General features: G+C 54.7%; 1 protein-coding gene across 1 annotated transcript; it reads right to left on the reverse strand.

The window, feature by feature from the left end:
* Positions 1-8,153: 8,153 nt before the first annotated feature.
* LOC308566280 (ral guanine nucleotide dissociation stimulator-like) lies at positions 8,154-18,087 on the reverse strand (the record flags this gene model as incomplete). The annotated part of the gene is made up of 13 exons (XM_081156439.1): positions 8,154-8,187; positions 8,371-8,486; positions 8,831-8,863; positions 9,150-9,221; positions 9,657-9,725; positions 11,320-11,389; positions 11,859-11,962; positions 12,316-12,531; positions 13,266-13,609; positions 13,767-13,957; positions 15,315-15,508; positions 17,156-17,266; positions 17,929-18,087. The coding sequence occupies 13 exons, from the start codon at positions 18,085-18,087 to the stop codon at positions 8,154-8,156; spliced, it is 1,713 nt and encodes a 570-aa protein (XP_081012565.1).
* Between the last annotated feature and the right edge of the window lie 1,980 nt (positions 18,088-20,067).

Consider the following 20,067-nt stretch of genomic DNA (forward strand, 5'->3'; position numbering starts at 1 on the left):
ACTATCAAGCATAAGTTTTACATCTGCTTACAGTCGCTGCCAAGACCATGTCGGCGGCCCCGTACAAAAGAAAGGCAAAGTCACAGAGGCCCTGGGGACCTCAACTTAGCTTTCCCTCTCTTTGGCGGGAACTGGGCTGTTTCAGCACCATGAAAACTGCTAATCCCACTGAGAACATTCTCAGCAGACAGTGGTGCAAACATCTCTTAAGATCCCTTTTCTATTTGTCACCTCCCCACCCTAGCATGAGACTGTACATGCTGTTTTCACACACCACGTAAAGGACCATAAAATCATCATTCAAAGCCCTCTCCCCACAAGTTACTGAAATGCTAACAGAGCAGACATTCCATAAAGCTGAGGTACCTAGATTCTAAGGACTGAATTTCCACCAAGTTACCCATTTGGAAGGCATATATAGCAACTTGCTTTGCTGGATCAGGAATTCCATTGGCATCAAAATGTTTAAGAAACACCCACAGCTTAATTCTCCTCTTTCACCGGCTCACTAGGAAATAAAAAAGTAGATGAAACAGCCTCAGAAAGAGTCAAATTTATAAGCGCATACCAGGTCCCTTTACAGGAACAAAGTTAGCGTCCACTTTAGACTGAACACTGTTCACAGGAAAATAAAGTGAAGCACAGGGGGTCCCTTTGTACTCGCAGGGCTCCTGGTGACATGCAAACCCCAGCCAGTTAAATGGCTCCTGAAAATCCCGTCACCTGGCTGATGATGTGGCAGCTGGTGCTGAGTCCCCTGAGTGATACGTGTGATGGAATGAGCCCAAGTCACATCAACAGCACAGCTCAGGAAGCCCTGTCTCCCTGACAGATAAGAGGATAAACTAGCAAGCTCAGTTGTTCAAGGGTTTTTCCTGCTCAGAACTTCGTCCAAGTGTCAACTGTCAGCGGCCACTGGGGCCCACTCGGGGGACCTGCTCCTGTCCTACCCACACTACACAGATGGGCGAATCTGCCTGAGAGGAATGAAAGGATGGCGCTCTGCCATCAGTGCAGGAACAGGGGCTCCCTGGGTTCCCATGAGGCCCAGTATATACACTGCACCTTTCAAGCTATTGGACTATGGAGACAAATAATAAACAGATCCACTGGTTCAATAGTTTATATGATGTGAAGTTAATCCAAGTTTCCTGTGTTCCCTTTTTTTTTTCAACTTTTTATAATTTTTATTTTTTCCTGTGTTCCCTTTTTAAAAAATCACCACTTTGCGAGGTCCCTTCATTAGAACCCTCATTCAGGGGGTTCAGTGCCCTCTGAGGCTAGGACGGAGGGAAACCGCTGGGGATAAATTGTGTATTTCCTGGCAGGTAACTTTTAGAACTTGAGGTCTGGCTCTGTTGCCACCGTTTAGATTCAGAATATAAGTAACTGACACCCGATTTGAGCTTGTTTTTCTTCTTTGACAGTGTTTTTTAAGGGTTTTCATTTTGTTTTGTCACAAATCACTAGCCACTAACAAGCTTTTCTGCTCTTGCTCCAAAAAAATACCCTGTATTTTTTTCATTTTTACCTTTTCACCTGCTTCACTCATTTTTACCACCCCTCACCCCTGGCAGCCACTAATCTCTTCTCTGTATCTATGAGGTTGTTTGTTTTTGAGACTCCACATATAAGCGAGATCATATGGTATTTGCCTTTCTCTATCTGACTTATTTCACTCAGCATCATGCCCTCGAAGACCACCTATGTTGTTGCAAATGTCAAAGTGTCATTTTTTTTTGTGGCTGGGTAATGTTCTATTGTGTATGTACCACATCTTATTTATCCGGTTGTCTATCGATGGACACTTAGGTTGCTTCCATATATTTGTAATTGTAAATAATGTTGCAGTAAACACAGAGATACATATATCTTTTTGAATTAGTGTTTTGGATTTCTTCAAATATCCAGAAGTGAAATTGCTGGGTCATATGCTAGCTCTATTTTTAAATTTTTTTTTTCCTATTTTTCCTACATTTACTGAGCTCCTACCTAACCCATTGTAGTAGCATCAAAGTACCTGAGCTACAACTAAAACTGATAGTAGAAAAGAAAAGCTTTTAAAATATTGCTATATATTTTTTAAATTTTATTATTGTTTAAAATATTACAGATGTCCCTTTTTCTCTCCAATGACCCGTTCCACCCCATCCCTTCCCCCTCCCCAGTCCCTCTCCCCACCATTGTCCATGTCCTTGAGTTGTGTATAGAATTTATGTGCATCTATTTTTAATTTTTTGAGGAACTTCCACACAGTTTTCCATAGTGGCTCCACCAGTTTACAATCCCACCAAGAGCAAGAGGGTTCCTTTTTCTCCACACCCTCACCACCCCTTGTCACTTCTCATCTTTTGATAATAGCTATTCTGACAGTGGGAGGTGATAGTTTGTGGATCTGATTTGCATTTCCCCAGTGACTAGTGATGCTGACCATCTTCTACACTTTAATTTTGAATGCTGCTGAATAAGTAGCTCTATGTATGAAATTAAAACCACTGCCATTCTGCCCTGGCCTGCGTGTCTCCATGGCCAGAGTGTCCACCAGGCCAGCCCCATTCTGGGCCTCCGGATGCAGGTGGCCCAGCAACGCAGCCCAGCAGGGGGCAGCGGGAGCCCTGAGCAGCTGGGAGGCTCAGGATGCTAGAAGGGAGGGGAAGGGAGGCAGGAGAGGGGCTGGCAGGAGCAGAGGCCCCTCAAAAGGAGGAGCGGCCCAGACAGGGAGGAGGGGGGCAATGTTCTCCCCTTGACCCTGCATCCAGCTCAGCACAAAGGTGAGGGGTTGTCCTGAAGGCAGAGCCTGAAGGCAGAGCGGGAGCTCGCGGAGCATGAACAGCAAGGAAAAGCCAGAGCAGGAGTGGAGAGGCAGGTCCTGACTTCAAGTTGCATAGCTTTGTGCTGGCTACTTTGACTTGTGCAAAGGGACCCTCATTGCAAGCTCTTTGGGTTGAGCACTGCGCCTCTAGTGCCTTATTTTTGTCCCTTTAACCCCCGAAAGCAGTTCATGGAGATCCAGAAGGATTCTGCATCCATGCAGGGTCACCCAGCAGGTCCTGGGAGCTGTGGGATCCAGCACACTCCCAGGGAGGGTCCCGGCCACCTGTGCCTTGGTAACAGGCAGGCAGACCTGGGTCCCGGCCCTCCATGGACCTTGCAGTGGCTCTGAACCAGCTCCAGCGCCCCTCAGCCATGGGCCCCAAGCCCCTGGAAACTACCAATCTGTACTTTTCCCCCTTCACCCTCTTTCCCTTCCATAGAGACCTCAATTCAAATATGTAAGCAAATTTGGCCCTTTTCTATACTTGGCGTAAATGGAATCATAAAATATGTGCTCTCTTGGTTGTGGCTTCCCTCTTGGTGCCGGTGAGATACATCTAAGCTATTTTATGTGACTGTAGGTTGTTTAGTCAGACTGCTGCATGGGATTCCATTAGATGGACACACAGCAAGTTATTTCTCTTTTCTTCTGTTGATGGACACTTGGGTCATTTGCAGTGTTTGGTTTAATAAATAGTGCTGCGAGGAACAGTCTCATACATTTCACCTAGTTTATGTGTACACACTCCCCTTGGATATATATCTAGGAGTGAAATACTGAGCAATTTAAAGGTTTTTATTTTGTTTTTCTGAAATGCAGATAAGAAGTTGAAGGTCCAAACTATGTAGTTATAAAAAAGAATGTAGAAACCCTTCGTGTACTGATGAGAAGAACTCTAAGGTGTAAGTGAAAAAGGTAAAAACAGGGTATATTGTATTCTGTATAGAAGGTGGATATGAAAGTATATTAATACTTGCTTTTATGTTCTTAAAGAAATGCTCGGAGGTAAAGGAGACGCTAAGTAATAAAGGGGCGACCTTCAAAATGGGTGGTGGCGCTGGGAACTCAACAAGGCTGGGCCAGAGGCAAAGAAACATTTCTCGTGCACAAGTGCACATACACACACACACGCACACACGCACGCACACACACACGAACACACACACATTTACAAATGTTCATAGTTTGCTGAGCTGTGTGAATGTACCACCTACTCAAAAGTAAAAATGCCTTTCTTGAGATGTGAGGTCACAGCGCTTTCTCAGGCCTGGTTCCCTTTGCACAGAGACGCCTCCCCTTTCTAGCCAGTTTCCTAGACAGCGGCTACCAGCCTGGGCCTTTAGCAACCTAGTCCTTCCTCCAGGGGACTTCAGACAAGTCAATTATACGGGACAAGCCTCCCCATCCATTGTTTATAAGCCAGACCTGCAATTCTGAGTCCCCTTTTTTTAGAGAGAGAGGAAGGGAGGGAGGGAGGGAGGGAGGGAGGGAGGGAGGGAGGGAGGGAGGGAGGGAGGGAGGGAGGGAGGGAGGGAGGGGGGGAGGGAGGGAGGGAAGGAGCACTGCTCTGCTGCTCCATTTATCTGGGCTGCCATCCATCACTCCCTGCCTGCGCCCTGACCGCAGCCTTGGCCTATGGGGAAGACGCTCTAACCAACTGCGCTCCCTGGCCAGGGCCTCAGGACCCTCCTAATTCAGCAGTGGTCAACTTTTTCCATCTCATGGCACACATGAAACAATTACTAAAATTCTGTGGCCACCAAAATATATGTTATACTTTTTGCTAATCTTACCAAAAAATAGGTATAATTTTGATTCACTAACAACGGACGGCTGCTGTGTGGGCTGTTGTCATTTTTTTATTTGACAATCTAAGGGAAAGGAGGTCAGTGCCCCTGACTAAATAGTCAGGTATTGCATGTGTTAAAAATTCTTGTGGCTCACTGGTAGAAAATCACTGTTCTAACTGATCAGCACTCCAGGAGCATATTGATCTTCTTTAACCACATAGTCTGTATCTGTGATTGCTGGCTCTGAATGAAGCTGACCCCTGTGCCATCTTGGTCAATGGGACAGGGAACCCCACCATTGAGGGGACAGGGCAGGGGGACATGGGACCCTCCATGGAGGGGACAAGGCAGAGGGGAAAAGGGACTAACAACAGATAAGTCAGAGCAGGGGACACGGGGGACCCTGGGAAAGGGCAGTGGGGAAAGGGGACCCTCCATAGGGGGACAGGGGACCCTACATGGAGGGGGCATTGTCCCCTGTCCCCTCTCCCTCCTCTCCTCACCCTACTGCCCTGCCCAACTAATGGTGGGCCCCCTGTCCTCCCTACCTTTCCCCTTCGGTCTCCTATTGTCCATTTCCCATCCATCCTTGGAGGGTCCTTTATTCCTCTGCCCAGCCCCCTTCAAGGACGGTCCCCTGTCCCCTGTCCAATGCCCTGCAACCTTCAGGGAGGTTCCCTATATCCCTGCAGGCTCTGTCAATGGAGGGTGCCCTGACCCCTGCCCTGTCCCTCAAAAAGGGGTTTCCTGTCCCCATGACCATACCCCTCCATGGAGGGTCCCGTGTCCCCTTTCCCTGCCCCATCCACGGAGGTCCCCTGTCCCCCCTGCCCTCTAACCTCCATGTAAGAGGCCAGTTCCTCTTGCCCCTTCCCCTCCACGGAGGGTGCCCTGTCCCTCACCTCCTACCCCTCAGAGGGGGATTCGCTGTCTTCCTGCCCCTTCCCCTCCATGGAGGGTGCCCTGTCCCCCACACACTCTCATCTCCAAATTGGATGGGTCTCTGTCCTACATGCCCTGGTCAACTATGGAGGGTCCCATGTCCCCCTGCCGTTACCCTCCCTGTCCCCTTCCCCCCATGGTGTGTCCCCTTTGGCCCTGCCTGCTCACCTCCATGGAGGATCCCCTGTCCCTGTGCACCGCCCCCTCAAAAGACAGGTTCCTGTCCCCCTGCCTTCCCCCCTCCATGGTGGGACTTCTGTTGCCCCTACCCTGCACCCTCAAAGCGGGGTTCCCTGTCTTCCGACCCACTCCCCTCCCATGGAGGGTCCCCTGTCCGCCCCGCCCTCTCCCCTCTATGGAGGTCTCTTGTTTCTCTGTCCTGTCCCATCACTCCCCTCTCCCTCCTCCCCTCACCCTACTGCCCTGCCCAACTCAGGGTGGGCCCCTGTCCTCCCTACCTTTCCCCTTTGGTAGAGGGTCCCCCGTTGTCCATTTCCCATCCATCCTTGGAGGGTCCTTTATTCCTCTGCCCAGCCCCCTTCAAGGACGGTCCCCTGTCCAATGCCCTGCAACCTTCAGGGAGGTTCCCTATATCCCTGCAGGCTCTGTCACAGGTCTCAGAGCCTGTGGGCTCCGGTGTCCTGTGTTCATCTGTCCTGCCTCCAGGCCATGTTTCCACTGTCTGTACCTGAAGCACATCCCACAGTCTTTCATCTGTGTAAACCCTACCCTCTCAGATATTATTTCAAATGCTAAATCACAGAGTGATCTTTAAAAAATATACATCAGATCATGTCATTTGCTGCCTCAAAGCCTTAATGGTTGCGATAGCATTTTCCACCCACCCAAGGGCCCTTTGTTTGCCTGTCCCCCCTTTCCTGCACCCCAGCCAGCCTGGTTCTCCCTGCCCTGGGAGCACTTGCTGTCCCTTTACTGGTGGCTCCCCAGTTCTCCATGTGGCCAGCTCTGTCTCAACAGCCAAGTCTGAGTTGAAATATGTCAAGAACTTGGGGAGCCCTCCTGTGAGCCTGCTAGAGAGGCACCCTGCAGAAGCCCCAACCCAGCTCTGTGGGGTATCACGTTTCAACAGGTCACAGAGCTAAGAAAGGTCAAAATGGTAAGACAGGTCATAGAGGTCAGCTGGCAACCATTCGAGGTCAGCCAGCTGGGCCAAGGTAGCCAGGGGTTCAATTTTGTTTCTTAAGTCAGTGAATGAACATTTATTGAGCTCCAAAGCACAAGTAACAAAAGACCTCATCAATGTGCCAAACTTCTGTGCATCTGAAGACACTATCAGGAGAAAAAAGGCAACCCATGGAATGGGAGGAAATATTAGCAGAGCAAATATCAGGGACGGGTCCTATACTTAATCCAGATAAAGAACTCCGGCAACATGTGCTGGTGAGAGTTGTGTCCATTTGGCTGGGCTCTAGCACCCAGTTATTTGACCAAACGCATCTGCAATCAGTTGACTTTGGGGGTCATTCCCTTGGAAATGGGGTGGGTCTGTTCCTGAGCTGAAACCCTTAGGAGTGAAAATGAAGATTCCTTGGTGAAGAGGGAATTCTGCCTCAGATCGCAGTGTGAAATGTTGCTGTTTTTAGCCTGCTGGCCGGCCTTAGGGACTTCAGACTTGTCAGCCCCCATCATGACGAGAGCAGTGTCCGGCCCCTGTCTGGCTGGACGGCTTCGCTTTGGTCGGCTTCCCTCTGAGCCGCCCTGGTCGGCTCTGCTCTGCTCGGGGAGACGGCATCAGGGTCTCAGCTCCAGTCCAGGGCGCAGTCACCTTCAGGGGAAAGGGCGCCCTCCCGGCCGGAGGGGAGCTGACACAGGGACAGAAATGCCTGCCCAGGACTGTAGAGGGGACGACCCAGAGCCTGCTGGCCACAGATAAGCATCGCCCCTCCCGTGGACGAAGAGGACTCCGGGAGAACTGTGGGGAAGGCGGCGGTGCTTCCCTCCCTTCTGGCCTCCTGGGCGCACCAGCAAGATCCCCAGCGCCCCTCCTTCCAGGGCAGCAGCCGCTGCCCAGTGCTCCCAGGGCCCAGCTGTGTCCCCACCGGTGATGGAGAGGCTGCTCTGCCACCTGGACACCCACTGACACCTGATGCTCCTGACCTGAGTGTTCAGCTGGCCACCTAGGCCTGGGGCTCCTGCTGGCAGGACAGGATGTAACTGCAGGACAGAGTGGCACCTGTGAGCTCCCAGGAGCCACACCTCAGGTGTCCCTCCCAGTGTGAGGTGTCCGCTACTTGTTGCGCTGCTCTTAAGAGGAAGGGTTTCTACTGTCTGACTTTCATAAACTTCCACCTAAGACCGAATAATTTCCGTGAAGAGAGATTTTGTATCCAAGCATGGTTTCTTTCTTTTTAAAACAATTTATAATCGGAAACATTACAGAGGTCCCCTCTTGTCCCCATGACCCTCCTGCCCACCCCCCCTTCCCTCTGAGCGTCCTTGGGCTGTTCCATGCTTCTGTGTTTTCAATTAGGATGAAGTCCGTGAAAATGCGATCAGGTTAAGGACCGTTTCCACTTTTGCTGTCAGTCATTCAATGACATCCTTCTGTCTCAAAGTCAAGCCCTGAGTGTCCTGCTGGCCAGCTGCTACAGGCGCTCCAGCTTGCGGGACAGGAGGTAACTGCAGGACAGAGGGGCACATGTGAGCTCCCAGGAGCCACACCTCAGGTGTCCCTCCCAGTGTCAGGTGACGTTGCTGCTACACAAGGTCTGGGGCTGACCAGGGAGCCATGGACACAGGTTCCCTGGACTATCCACAGGGAGACCCCACCCCCGCCCTGGTCCAGCTCCTGCCCGACCTCACCTCTGCCTCAGGCTGAGCTGCTCCGCAGCCCTGAACCAGGCCCAGAATTGCTCGTCGGGCTCGATTTCATATTTCTCAGCAGCCTCCTGCAGCACCACGATCTCCTCCATTATTTTCTGTTCCGGGGCCAGAGAGAGAGGGGATGCAGACACAGCACCAGTGGGGGGTGGGGAGTGGGGCAGGGGCCCACCCCGGGTCTTTGCCCATGGGCACTGCCCTTCCCCTAATTCCATGCAAGCCCTACCCATGCTCAGAGTTGCCCATGGACAGCTCTTCCTGCAGGAAGGTATCCTTGATGCCATCCCCTCCCCCAGCCACCAACTGGAGGGGCCTCCCGCCTCTGTTATCAACCCTCCCAGTAGATGTGAGATGCAGGGCATGGAGCCCAGGAGTGCACCAGCAGGGGCGTCCCTGATGTTCACCCCCTCCCTGCCCCACGGGAGGTGCCACAACTGCTCACCATCTTCTCTTTTTCTAAGTTCATCCGATTTCCCTGCAAGGCCGACAGCCAAAGTCCATCAGAAAGACCCCATGGCCCTGACTTCCCCCCGTGCCCACCCCGTCTCATGTTGCACTACTGCCAGGTTCCAAGAAAGGGCAGGAAACATGGAAAGAGAGGGCGTGGACCCAGGCCACGCTCTGGGCTCCAGAGGACAGGGACATGGATTGCTATATGGGCAAGACACCCCAGCTCCCAGGGGCTGCTGTGCTAACAACTCAGGGCTCTCTCTCCAGAGGTACCCTTGATGCCATCTCAGCCTGGGTCCCAGGTCACCCACCTCTAGAGAATTCTCTATGTCTGTGTCCAGCATCATCAGTTCATCCAGAAATTTCCCAAGGAAGGGGACACACTGGGCAATCGGGATGAAGGTGGGATGAGCTCCTGCTCTCAGGTGCCCCAACACACCCTCCCCTGAAAGCCTGCCACCCTCAGTCTCCTGGCCCACCCCAGGGATCCCACATGGAGCAGCCCAGGACCTTAGAGCCTCCCCTCAATGGGCCCTTCCCTCACTCTCCAAGAAGTCCTCCTGACCACCCGTCTGGGCCTACTTTTGGCAAATCACAGGGTCTGTGGTCAGGGGCCAGCCCCACCCCCATATCCTTGCTGCACCCAGCTCTCCCAGGCCCTCCTCTTGGTCACCTCTAATGACAGGTCCTGGGTTCTGTGGGAACAGGGGGCGGATGCAGGAGGAAGGCCTCCCTCTCTTCACTTGGAGGCCTCCAGCTGGGAGGACAGCGCCCCCTGTCCTCTGACCCTGAAGCACCCACCAGACAGGCTCACTCACCTTCTTCTGCAGCCGCTTCTGTGCTCCACAGAGGGTCAGCATCAGAGTGACAAATCTGGAGGGCCGCTTCTGCCAGGGTCCGGCACATGGTCATTGAGGCCATAGTCCCCTCACCCCATTTCGCCCTCCACCCCGACCTCAGACCCTGGACATCTGACCCAAGTCAGCTGGAACCAGGGCTACCGTGCCTCCAGCATGCTCTGATTCTGGCAAGCTCTCAGCTACAACTCTCACTCGGTGTGTGACCTTGGGCAGGAGCCTGACCTCCCTGACCCGCTTCCTCCTCTGCAAAGTGTGAGACTTCCACCTAGCTCACAGGTCCTCTGGAGGACTCAATGTCATTACTGTCATCACTGTTCTCACCCTACCCTTGCAGGTGGAACAGTGCAGGGGGCTCTGCACAGTCCTTTCCTGCCTGAACCTCATGAGCACCCTATGAGGCCTGCAGCACAGGGTGGTCATCCCTCCACTTCTCTCACTAGGAGACAGGAGGCCCAGAGGGGGACAGTGACTGACTCAGGGGCCCACACAGGAGAGGCCACCTGCCCCTCCCAGTCAGAGACTTTGTCCCATGTGCCCTCACCAGCCCCATCAGTGTCCAGAACCCTGTCCTCTGGGCTCTCAGGTTGTGCCGAGGCCCCCATTGGGCCAAGGCATAGACAGATGGACAGGTGTCTCAGGAGCCTGGCTGAGCAGCCCTGCCTGGCTTACCCCACTGGAGCCTGTGTCCATCAGACCGGAGCCAAGGCCATGCCAAGCCTTCACCTCCCCAAGGACCACCCAGGACCTTCCCCTGGGCAGCAGTATTTCTTGGTTCTCGGGGATGGGACCCTCAAGGTGTCCCATCTGACTGGCTGGGTAGCAGGTGACAGGACACTTTGCCTCCTCATGGACATGAAGCACCTGAGATCTGTGCTCAACGTGCCCACCCTGAGCATCAGTCCCACCCAGGAGTGGGTGTCAGTTGAGGGGGACTGAAGCTAGAGCTCCAGCTCCCCACCTCACTAACAATGCCCCAGTTCCCCAGACACTTCTCAGAAGCTCCCTGGCCTGTGTTAGTGCCCACTGGGCACTGGGTGAGAATCCTGAGACTGACTGGCAGCCAGTGCTACAGGGGGCAGTGGGAAGTCACAGAATGCACACCTCTCTGTGTCTGGTCCAGCAATGGGGACCTGGGGCCAAGCAGCCCTTTTGTTCACCTGGCCCGTGGGAACCCCCAGCAGGCCCGAGCCCGGGGCAGGCAGGGTCGCTCCCCTTGCGGGCGTGATGAAGACAGAAGGAGAGCAGGGCCCTGGCTTCCTGAGGGCAGGCTGGGCTGGTTTGGGGAAGAAAGGTCCCCCCCACCCCATTCACCCCACAGCCTGAAGAAGCCAAGTGCCAGCGGGATGGACCCGCATGAAAGCCAGAGACGCGCTCAACCTGCCAGCCCCACACCCTGTCCTGGAGCAGCCTAGCCACCGCCACTCTGTGCCGGGACCTGGCCTCCTGTCCCTGAACCTGCCCCCCACCTGCCCAGGGACCAAGCAGATCCTCTTCCTGCTCATAGGGACAGAGGGGGAACATTTTCAGAGCATCTTTAAGGGACAAACGACCAAAGCCACATCCTGCACCGTCCCCGCTTCCCTCACCCTCCTCTCTTTCCAGACCCCCAGCCTCGCTCTACCTTCATGAGCTTCCTCCAGATCTCGGGATTGTCCTCCTCACAGAGTTTTTTCATTTGGACTCTGCTCCTCCTGAGGGGAGGGACAGAGGAAAGACATGTCCAGGAAAGATGGGGGAGGGGCGCTAAGGGCAGACTCCTTCTGACCATCTAAAGTTTCAAACTCCCGGGGGGGAGGGTCCTCATGGGTTCCTCTGAGCAGGACCCTCTCCGTGGGACTGGGGCGGGGCTCTCATGCTGGTCACCGGGGCCTCCATTCCCATTGCTCTTGAGCAGTTTTAGCCAGTTCTGGTTTCCGCTGGGCATAGGGTTCTGGTGCTGGAAACACTTGCCAATCTCCTATTTGGCTCAGTGCAGCCTCTGACATTTAAGGGAACTGACTCTTGAAACAGAGCTGGTGGCCTGAGGTCCCAGGGAGGCTGAGAGTCTCCGCCCACGAACCCAGTTCCTGTCCCCAGGGTTGGCTGCCTCCCAGGAGGTGAGGGGATATTGGGAGACATATGGGAGACACCCCCGTCCTCTGACGGGAGAGGCCTGCACACCTGGAAACTTCCTTCCACGTCTTTTTCAGCCGATGGACTGGCGTGCTCTCTAGACCCGACAGGATTGCATGGAGGGAAGAGAAGTTCCCCAGGGTTCTGCACTCCTGGGAAGGGGGGAGATGTGCTGTGAGGTGGGGAGCTGAAGCTCTAGCTTCAATGCCGCCCAATTGACACCCCCTTCTGGGTGAGGCAGATGCTCAGGGTAGACACACTTAGCATCCAAAGACCAACACTCACAGAGAGGAGGGTCTTAGCTCAACCCAAGGAAGGAGCCAGGTAGGAAGTGAGCCTCCCACCACTGGGACCTGAGAGTCAAAGTCAACATGCCCCTGGCAGAGAGGACCTAGAGACTGTGCCGGGGCTCAGACCTTAGGCCTCAGGCCTGCCAGCTGACAAAGCAGTAGAGGCATTTTGTAAGGCTCCACATAGGGACTCCAGTGGGCCTCCCATCACATACCTTGGCCACCTTAATCCAGTACTCAATGACTTTGGCCCTGTCCTGGGACATCATGCTTGGGTCCCCAAGGCAAGTGGTCATCACGCAGGTGGCCACGCGATTGAACTGCGCCATGGTGGCACGGGCAGTTGGTTCCAGCTGCTCATTGGCAGGATTTTCCCAGTGGGACCAGATGGAGCCCAGGCACTGGGAAGGCAACACCTCCGTGAACAGCTCCTGGGGAGAAAGGGCAGTGTCACCCGGCCCTGCAACACCCCAGCTAAGGGTCCCCAACCTCCAGCAGGGGTCAGTGGTCAAGGCTGAAACTCAAGACTCTGGGGATGTGGCCTGAGCCTTGGAGTCCCTGGGATTCATTCTCTGTCCGCTGAGGGCACCCAGCACTGGATGACCCAGGGCCCAAGACTGGTGGGGAAGGGACAGGAGCACCTGCCTGCAGCCCTTCCTCACTTACTCCAAAGTCCAGGATGTGACTCATGTCTGCTCACCAAGGGGCATCTTGCAGGATCTGATCACCCCTCTGGCCCAGATCCCCATTCAGTGGCAGCAACAACCACAGGCTGTTTATCTCCCTTGTAGTTCAGTACACATCAGGTGCCTAATAAGTGCTGAAGCCGCTGAGCCTCATGGGCACAGGGATGGGCGACGCATGGACCTGGCTGCGCACAGTGAGCTCTCTATGGTCCAGGCCCCACCCAGCTTTCTGTGTGACCCTCCTCATCTAATCCGCACAGCCACTCTGTGCAGCAGATCTTGTGAGTGTTCCCCTCTTGTCCACAGGTGGACAGCGAAGGCTCAGGAGTTGAGAAAGTTGTCAAGGATCCACGGGTGCCAAGTGGTGGAGCTGGGATTTGGATCCAGATCATAGGAGTACAGAGTAGGGAAAGGCAGGTCCAGGCAGCTAAGGACAGAGGGAAGCCTCTCCCACCTCACCCGGAGAGCCCCCTGCTCACTGCATCCATCGCTGTGAGCTGCTCTGCCACCAGTCTTGGAGGGAAGAGCCGGATGCTATACTTGGCCTCCCTTAGCAGGCGTTTATTGGTCACAGCCTGGGGGTAGTCGCCTGCTGGGGCTGGGGCTGCCTTTGCTCTCGGAATTCTCATCAGAGCTGGTGGTCCAGGTGGCTCCACCTCCAGAGCTGGCCCTGGGGCTGCAGGGGATGTTGGTGGTTGCTCCAGGTGTGGAGGGGCTGATGGAGGTGACACTGGCTCCAGCACTGGCACAGCTGGACCAGGCTCTAGCCCCGGAGCAGTACCTTCCTCTGGCTCTGGAGTCCTCTGCAGCTCTGGAGGTGGTTCTGGAGCAGGTTAGAGAGACTGGTTCACCCACATGCCTCACTTTCCCATACCTTCCCAGAGACAGGAAAGATACCACTGCCTTTGAGGGTCCTCCAGCCCATGAAACCCCCATCCACACAACCCCCCAGATCACCTTCCCAGACTGCAGCCCCTCACCTTCCAGCTCTGCTCCAGTGGGCTCAAGATGCTCCAGCTCGACCCAAACAGTTGGGACCCGGTGCAGCAGGTGTGAGGCAGGGTGTTTGCCCCGCACAAAGGCCTGTTCCAGGGTGAACCAGGGGAAATGGAGGGGCTGGCCGAAATATTGCAGCCGGTCCGGCCAGGTGCCCATTACAGAAGCAATGGCCCTGCGGAGAGTCAGGTGGGCAGCAGAGTCAGAGTCCTGGTCTTTCCTTCCACACTGCCCTCCCATGGCACCCTTGTTTGGGACTGAGCCTCTCTGGCTGTTCCTGCCCATCCAGGGGTCAGCCCCATGCCACCCCCGACCCCTGTGTGGCTGTCATGAGAGTAGCAGGCATGGTGATCCAGCGGGTTTCACACAGAGTCTGTGTGAGTCTCTCCCTCCCACTGCCAGCTCCCCTGAAGGCCCTGCACACTGCCCAGTCCAGCCCAGAGCTCCATGCCCCTGGGCATCTGGCTGAGGACTGAGCCAGGCATGTGAGCAGCCTGAGAACCACAGTCCTGTTCTGAGCCTGGCCATGGCTGTCAGGAGAGATGCATGTGGAGGGGGCAGGCAGAGCAGGATGGGTCTGTGGTGGGTATAGGACTCTAGGGGACAATTCATTCCAGCCTCATCTCTCGTTCTAGGGGGCCTGGGGCCCCATCAGCAGTTCTCATTGACCCCTGTCCTCCTGGAGTAGAAGCTTCCAGACCTCAGCCCTCCCTTGGGAATCAGCAGATGTGTAAGATCAGGGCTCTGCCAGGCCCTGTTCACCCGAAGCCCCCATCTCATAGGCACAGGAAGCCTCCTCCTGGACCCAAAGGCCACTCACTTTTTGACTTGGTCCTCTGGTGTGTCACCCTGGTCATTATATGGTCCTTTATCTCCATATGCAGTAAATACCCTGATGACGTCAGATCTGACGGATGGTGCACAGGACCTGGGAATGACGTGCAGTGTGACTGTCTGACTCGCTGACTTGGACTAAGGTCCAGGGATTGTGTCTGCTTCATTCACTGAGTTAGGCTAAGTGTCTCCAAAAGTGCCTGCTGGTAGTAGGAGCCTAATACACATTGTCCACAAATGAATTCCAACCTGAACCATCCCAGATGTCTGAGTGGGCCTGGACCCCCGCTATCTGTCCCCAGAGGTCCATAATCTGGCTTCAACAAGGACCAGGACTAGGACCAGCTGGGTGAAATCAAACTGCTTGACAGGCTGTTTTCCCTGTGCTTTTCCAAACTCAGATGCCACAGGCTGCTGATGGGTGAGTCCAAGGGCTTTTCATGGGACAGAGAGAAATAATTGCCACAAACCACGGCAGCACGTCCAGCACGCTTTTCTGCAGAGCCAGGCAGCAGGTAAGACCAGCCTTGGCTTGTCCCCACAGTAGTCCCTACAGGAACCCTATGAGGTATCTCCTCTACCACCCACTTTTCTTCAGAGGAGCAAACTGAGGCTCACACAGGATGGTGACATTTTCAAGACACACAGCTAACTGTGGGCAGAGTCACCAGTGTGCAGAAGAGGGGGCGTGTGCTCACCTAGTAAACAGCTCGTCCAGGAACCACTGGGCTCTGGAGAAGGCCGGGTGCACGGGCATGAAGCTGCAGATGTGGGGGATGTTTCCAGCGGGGAAAGCTGGTACCGTGGACGCCGCCACCTTCTCCAGGCAGCCTTCCTGGAGGGCCCGCATCCTGGAGGCCTCACGGAGGTTAAAAGTTAACTCAGCCGAACACTGGGTGGGACAAGGGGCGACATCCAGTCAGCCTCCCCACCAGGAATCCCAGGAGGATTGAGGCCTGGAGCCCACCCAGGAAGTCCCAGCCCCTCAGGGGCGTGTGCAAGAGGAGGGACAGCAGTGCCCAGGCTGAACGAGGCTCTAGGTTTTCAAAGCACCACTTAAGTTGGGAGGTGGGAGGATGTTCATACAATTGGTACCTTCTACGCATGTTTTCATTTTTTGGCTGAGGAACATCTGACCTCCTTGTATTAATAGTCCATATGCAGAGCATTGTCCCTGTGAGTCCTTAAGAAACATCCCCATTATAGAGGTGAGATCACAGAGGCCTGGGGATGTCAAATGTCTGCTCAAGGTCATGCAGGTCAGAACTGAGAACTGTCCTGTATGACATTCCCTCTCAGCTCCCTGAGACTAACTTGCTCCTGACATTGATGGAAAGGGTCTAGGAATCTTGTCCCTCCCCAGTGTGGGGACAGTGTACGCTGTACCCCTGGCCTATAAAAACCATTGACCTCAAAAAGACCCTTATGTCTGTTCCTTTTACACTAAAGGGCATTGTGAGGCCCTCACTATGGAGACCCCAGATTCCGCAAAGAGGCAAATGGCTAGAGAATCTGAGCAGATGACTCAGGAAGGAACAAATTCACGTGGCCTGTGGAAAGCTGACACATGGGCCTAAGGACCAGTGAGACAGTTGTCAGAGAAGGAACACGGTGATTGCCTTGGACAACTTGACATCGGATAGGTAAAAATTTCAGAGAGTGAGAAACCCAACAGCCAGGCTGGGAGCAAGGCAGCGGCCATCAGCAGAAACTCCTGCCGGCAGCGTCGCTGCTCCAGCCTTTGCACTAACTTCTAGCCTCTGGAGTTGTGAGAAAATGAATATCTACTGCTCACACCACCCAGTGTGTCCTGTGTTAGGGCAGCACCAGCACCTCACACAGTCCCCTGGGACACACTGAAGTGTTCCCGGCAGCACTGCCGACCTGGCAGCTGGACTGAATCAGGGCGATGCCCACAGCACTGAAAGGCCACATCGCTGTGGCGAGCGACCTCCGTTACTGGGCCAGGTCTGCAAGGACAGTGGAGCTGGCTGCTCCACAGGATACCTGGGGTGGGTAGTTAAAAGACGAAAAACAGCCTGGCCAGCGTGGCTCAGTGGTTGAGCATGGACCTAGGATACAGGAGATTGTGGTTCGACTCCCAGTCATGCCACATGCTCGGGTTGCGGGCTCAGTCCCGAGGTGAGGGTGTGCAGGAGGCAGCCGATCAATGACTCTCCCATCACTGATGTTTGTCTCTCTCCTCTCCCTTCCTCTCTCTGAAATCAATAAAGATATGTGTCTTTTTTAAGAAAAGAAGAAAACAGCAACATGCCAATGTGCTCGTGCTCTACTGTGAAGTGAAACATATTCTTTTCCCTAATATTCCTACAAGTATGTGAGGAGTGATATTTTTGTGTCCCGTGTAGCTGGAGGGAAGACTGGAGGTCCAGGATCCTTTGTCATGGGACTGTGGACACTGTTGTGGGAAAGCTCTAGGAGGGCCCTGGGGAAGACCCTAGATGTGAGTCTGGGTTCATGGCCCTCCTTGGTCATCTTGGGGTCCTCAGTGTGGAGACCGACCTGGGCCAGCTCTCACCTCAGACCAGCACTGGACGGGGTTGTCGGCCTGCTGCACCTGCACCCTGAACCGGTAGGGGGTGGAGTGGGGCCCTTGGTCCAGCACCTTGATTATGTTCTCTTGGGAGCTCTGCAAAGACAGAGCGGGCACTGAACCAGGAGGCATCAGGATCCTCCAACCCCATGTGTGGTCCTGTGTAACGGCCGCCCTGGCAAACTAACACAGTCCGTGAGGACACAGTGGGGATGCTCCCTGCAGCCCTGCTGAACTAGCAAGAACTGAAGCATGTCAAGGTCTAAAAGCAGTGAGAGGCTGGGGCACTTAGGGAAACTCCCTCCTTTATGGGCTGTGAGGGTGGTGAGTGAGGCCACAGCTTCTGACCCGGCCGGACCACAGTGGTTGGCCGTGCTCTCTGAGATGACAAGTGGCAGAGAAATGTATCCAGTACCTTAATCCTTTCCCATTTTGTTTAAATACACAGCATCTGTCAGTGTGATGGTGTGTGAGGCTCGGAGAAGGTCTGCAAGGTCAGTGGAGCTGGGACTGGTCCACAGGATACATGGGGCAGGGAGTTAAACAATGAAACGAGCAAAACGCAAAGACAGCAAAGATGTTTCCTCTGTGATCCCACCCAATACGTGAAGACTGGATTTCTAGCCTACCGGGAACTGGTTGGAGGGTTGGGGTATAGATTTCTTTGGGAGGGGGCCTGTAAAATTTTGAGGCCCCAGATTTGAGTCTGGGTTCTGCTCCTACCCCAGTCACCTGGGTTCTGGTCCCACCCCAGTCACCTGAGCTCTCATCTCAGACCCGCAGTGGATGGTTTTCCTGGCCTGGCGCTCTGGTCCTTTGTACAGGTTCCTGGCGTAAGTGAACCCATCGGTCAGCTCCTGTGTGACGTCCTCGTTGGAGGTCTGCAGGGACAGGACCCGGGCCCGGGGCAGGGGCATCAGGGGCCTGCCTGAGCACTGCCACTGGGGGAGATGCCACCACAAATGCTGCTCCCCACATCAGGCACACAGGGCCATCTGCAAAGACCTCCAGGCAGGGAGGGAACATGATGACCCCTGGAGGACTCCTGAGTAACAAGTGGGGAGAGGAGCTTGGTCCCCAGCCCTCAGCTTCCCTTCCTGTCAGCCATGACCTGGTCCATGAACATGACAGACCCTCCAGGCTTCGGACACCTAACAGCTGCTCCTGCCCAGGATGAGCGCCCCTCACCCCACGATTTCCCTCGCTACCCCCAACACACACACAGACCCAGGCTGAGGGGTAAGAGGTGTGGGGCTTCCCAGGGGGGACCCCATTTGGGGACTGGCCTGGATGGGCCTGCCCTGGGCTGCCCTCAGTTACCAGATGGTGGCGTCTGCACCAGTTTCTCCAGCAACAGAAGCATCTCTCACTCTGGGCTTTTTTGTGCCCAGAGCCTTGGAAGCACGGGAAGCAACAGAGAGACATCCTCGTCTCCTAACCGACTCCAGTCAAGTGAGCTGGAAAGGCAGTTGCCTCTAGAATGTGGGTCCCTGGTTACCAGATGTCTAAATGCTATTGGGGACCTGTCACCAAGGAAGTGAGGTCACGCCTCAAGGTTCTGTGACCTGGGCCCCTTCCTCCAATCAGAGCCACCCAAAGCCCCCCTGGGCTTCTGACCTCTCACCCTGCTTGCCCAGGTCCTGTCCACACCCGCACCCCAGCACCTACCCAGCCCTCCCGCAGCTCCCTGGGGATGGGCAGGGCCCGGCTGGAGGGGAAAGCCGAGCTCGCAGCCCCTTGCCCCCCAGTTCCGTGTCCTGGGGACGCCTCTGTGCCTCTCAGGGCCTCCCCAGTCTCCCAACCCACACAATGAGGATGACACTAAACACCATTTCCCAAGGACACCATCAGGCGTGGATGACACAAGGTCCCTCACACCTGTGGGCTGGCCTCCCATGAACCTGCTGCACAAGGGTAGAGGTGGAAGAGGGACAAGAATGAGGGGGCCACGAGATGAACCCCGCGTAAAACAGGCCTGTGTCCAGCGTGTGGTCTCGGGGAGTCACTGCCCACCTTGGCCTCATTTTCAAGTCTGCACGTTGAAGGGTTTGAAATGGCAGGAAATTCAGATATTGTCCTTCACTGGCCTGAAGCCTTCCGTGGCCTCTTGTGAGGCTCAGAATCAGCCCGAGGGCCTCATGCGGGTCCACGTGGTGCAGCCGTCCCAGCGGCTTCTAGTGAGTCCAGCGCCCGGGGGGACCATCCTCGTGTATCTGCCGAGGGCTCAGGAACTGGCTTCTGAACCACGGAGAGCACAGCCCAGGGGACGGGATGTCAGGTCCTGTCCCTTCTCTCGTCCTCTCGTCCTTGAGTTCCCTTCCTTTCTCTCGGCCTCTATTTCACTTCCTTTCTGTATGTGTCTCTCTGTCTCTCTGTCTCTCTGTCTCTGTCATGTCTCTGGAACACGGAGAGAACATGCCCATGCTTTGAGCTGCCCTATGGACAGACCCCTTAGGAGAGAACCGAGGGAGGGTCCAGGCCAACAGGCAGGAACCTGGGCTCTCAGTCCAAACTGCACCCTGATGAACACCAGGCTAGTGACCTTGGGACGAGATCTCTCCCGTCGAGCTGCAGATGAAACCCATCTCCTGCCTCACAGAGACCTTGAGGCAGAGGCACCCAGCCAAACCGTGCCCAGAAGCCTGGTCCACAGCACTTGTGAGGTGTTAATATTTGTACTTTACATGTGGAAGGTTTGAGAGCAGTGTCATTTGTGCCTCAGTTTCCTTACCTGATACTCAGCAATAATAAAAACCCTACCCTCTCTGAGGTTATAGTGTTAAAAATTAACGGTGGGAACACCTGGCATATCACAAGGGCCGTGTCTACATGTTAAAATCAGTTTCAACATTCTTCCAGGGTCTTTAAGTGCCCGAGGGTGGGGATGAGCACCTGGC

Source organism: Miniopterus schreibersii, assembly GCF_964146895.1.
Source record: "Miniopterus schreibersii genome assembly, chromosome: 13".
In the NCBI taxonomy this organism is placed as follows: Eukaryota; Metazoa; Chordata; class Mammalia; order Chiroptera; family Miniopteridae; genus Miniopterus; species Miniopterus schreibersii.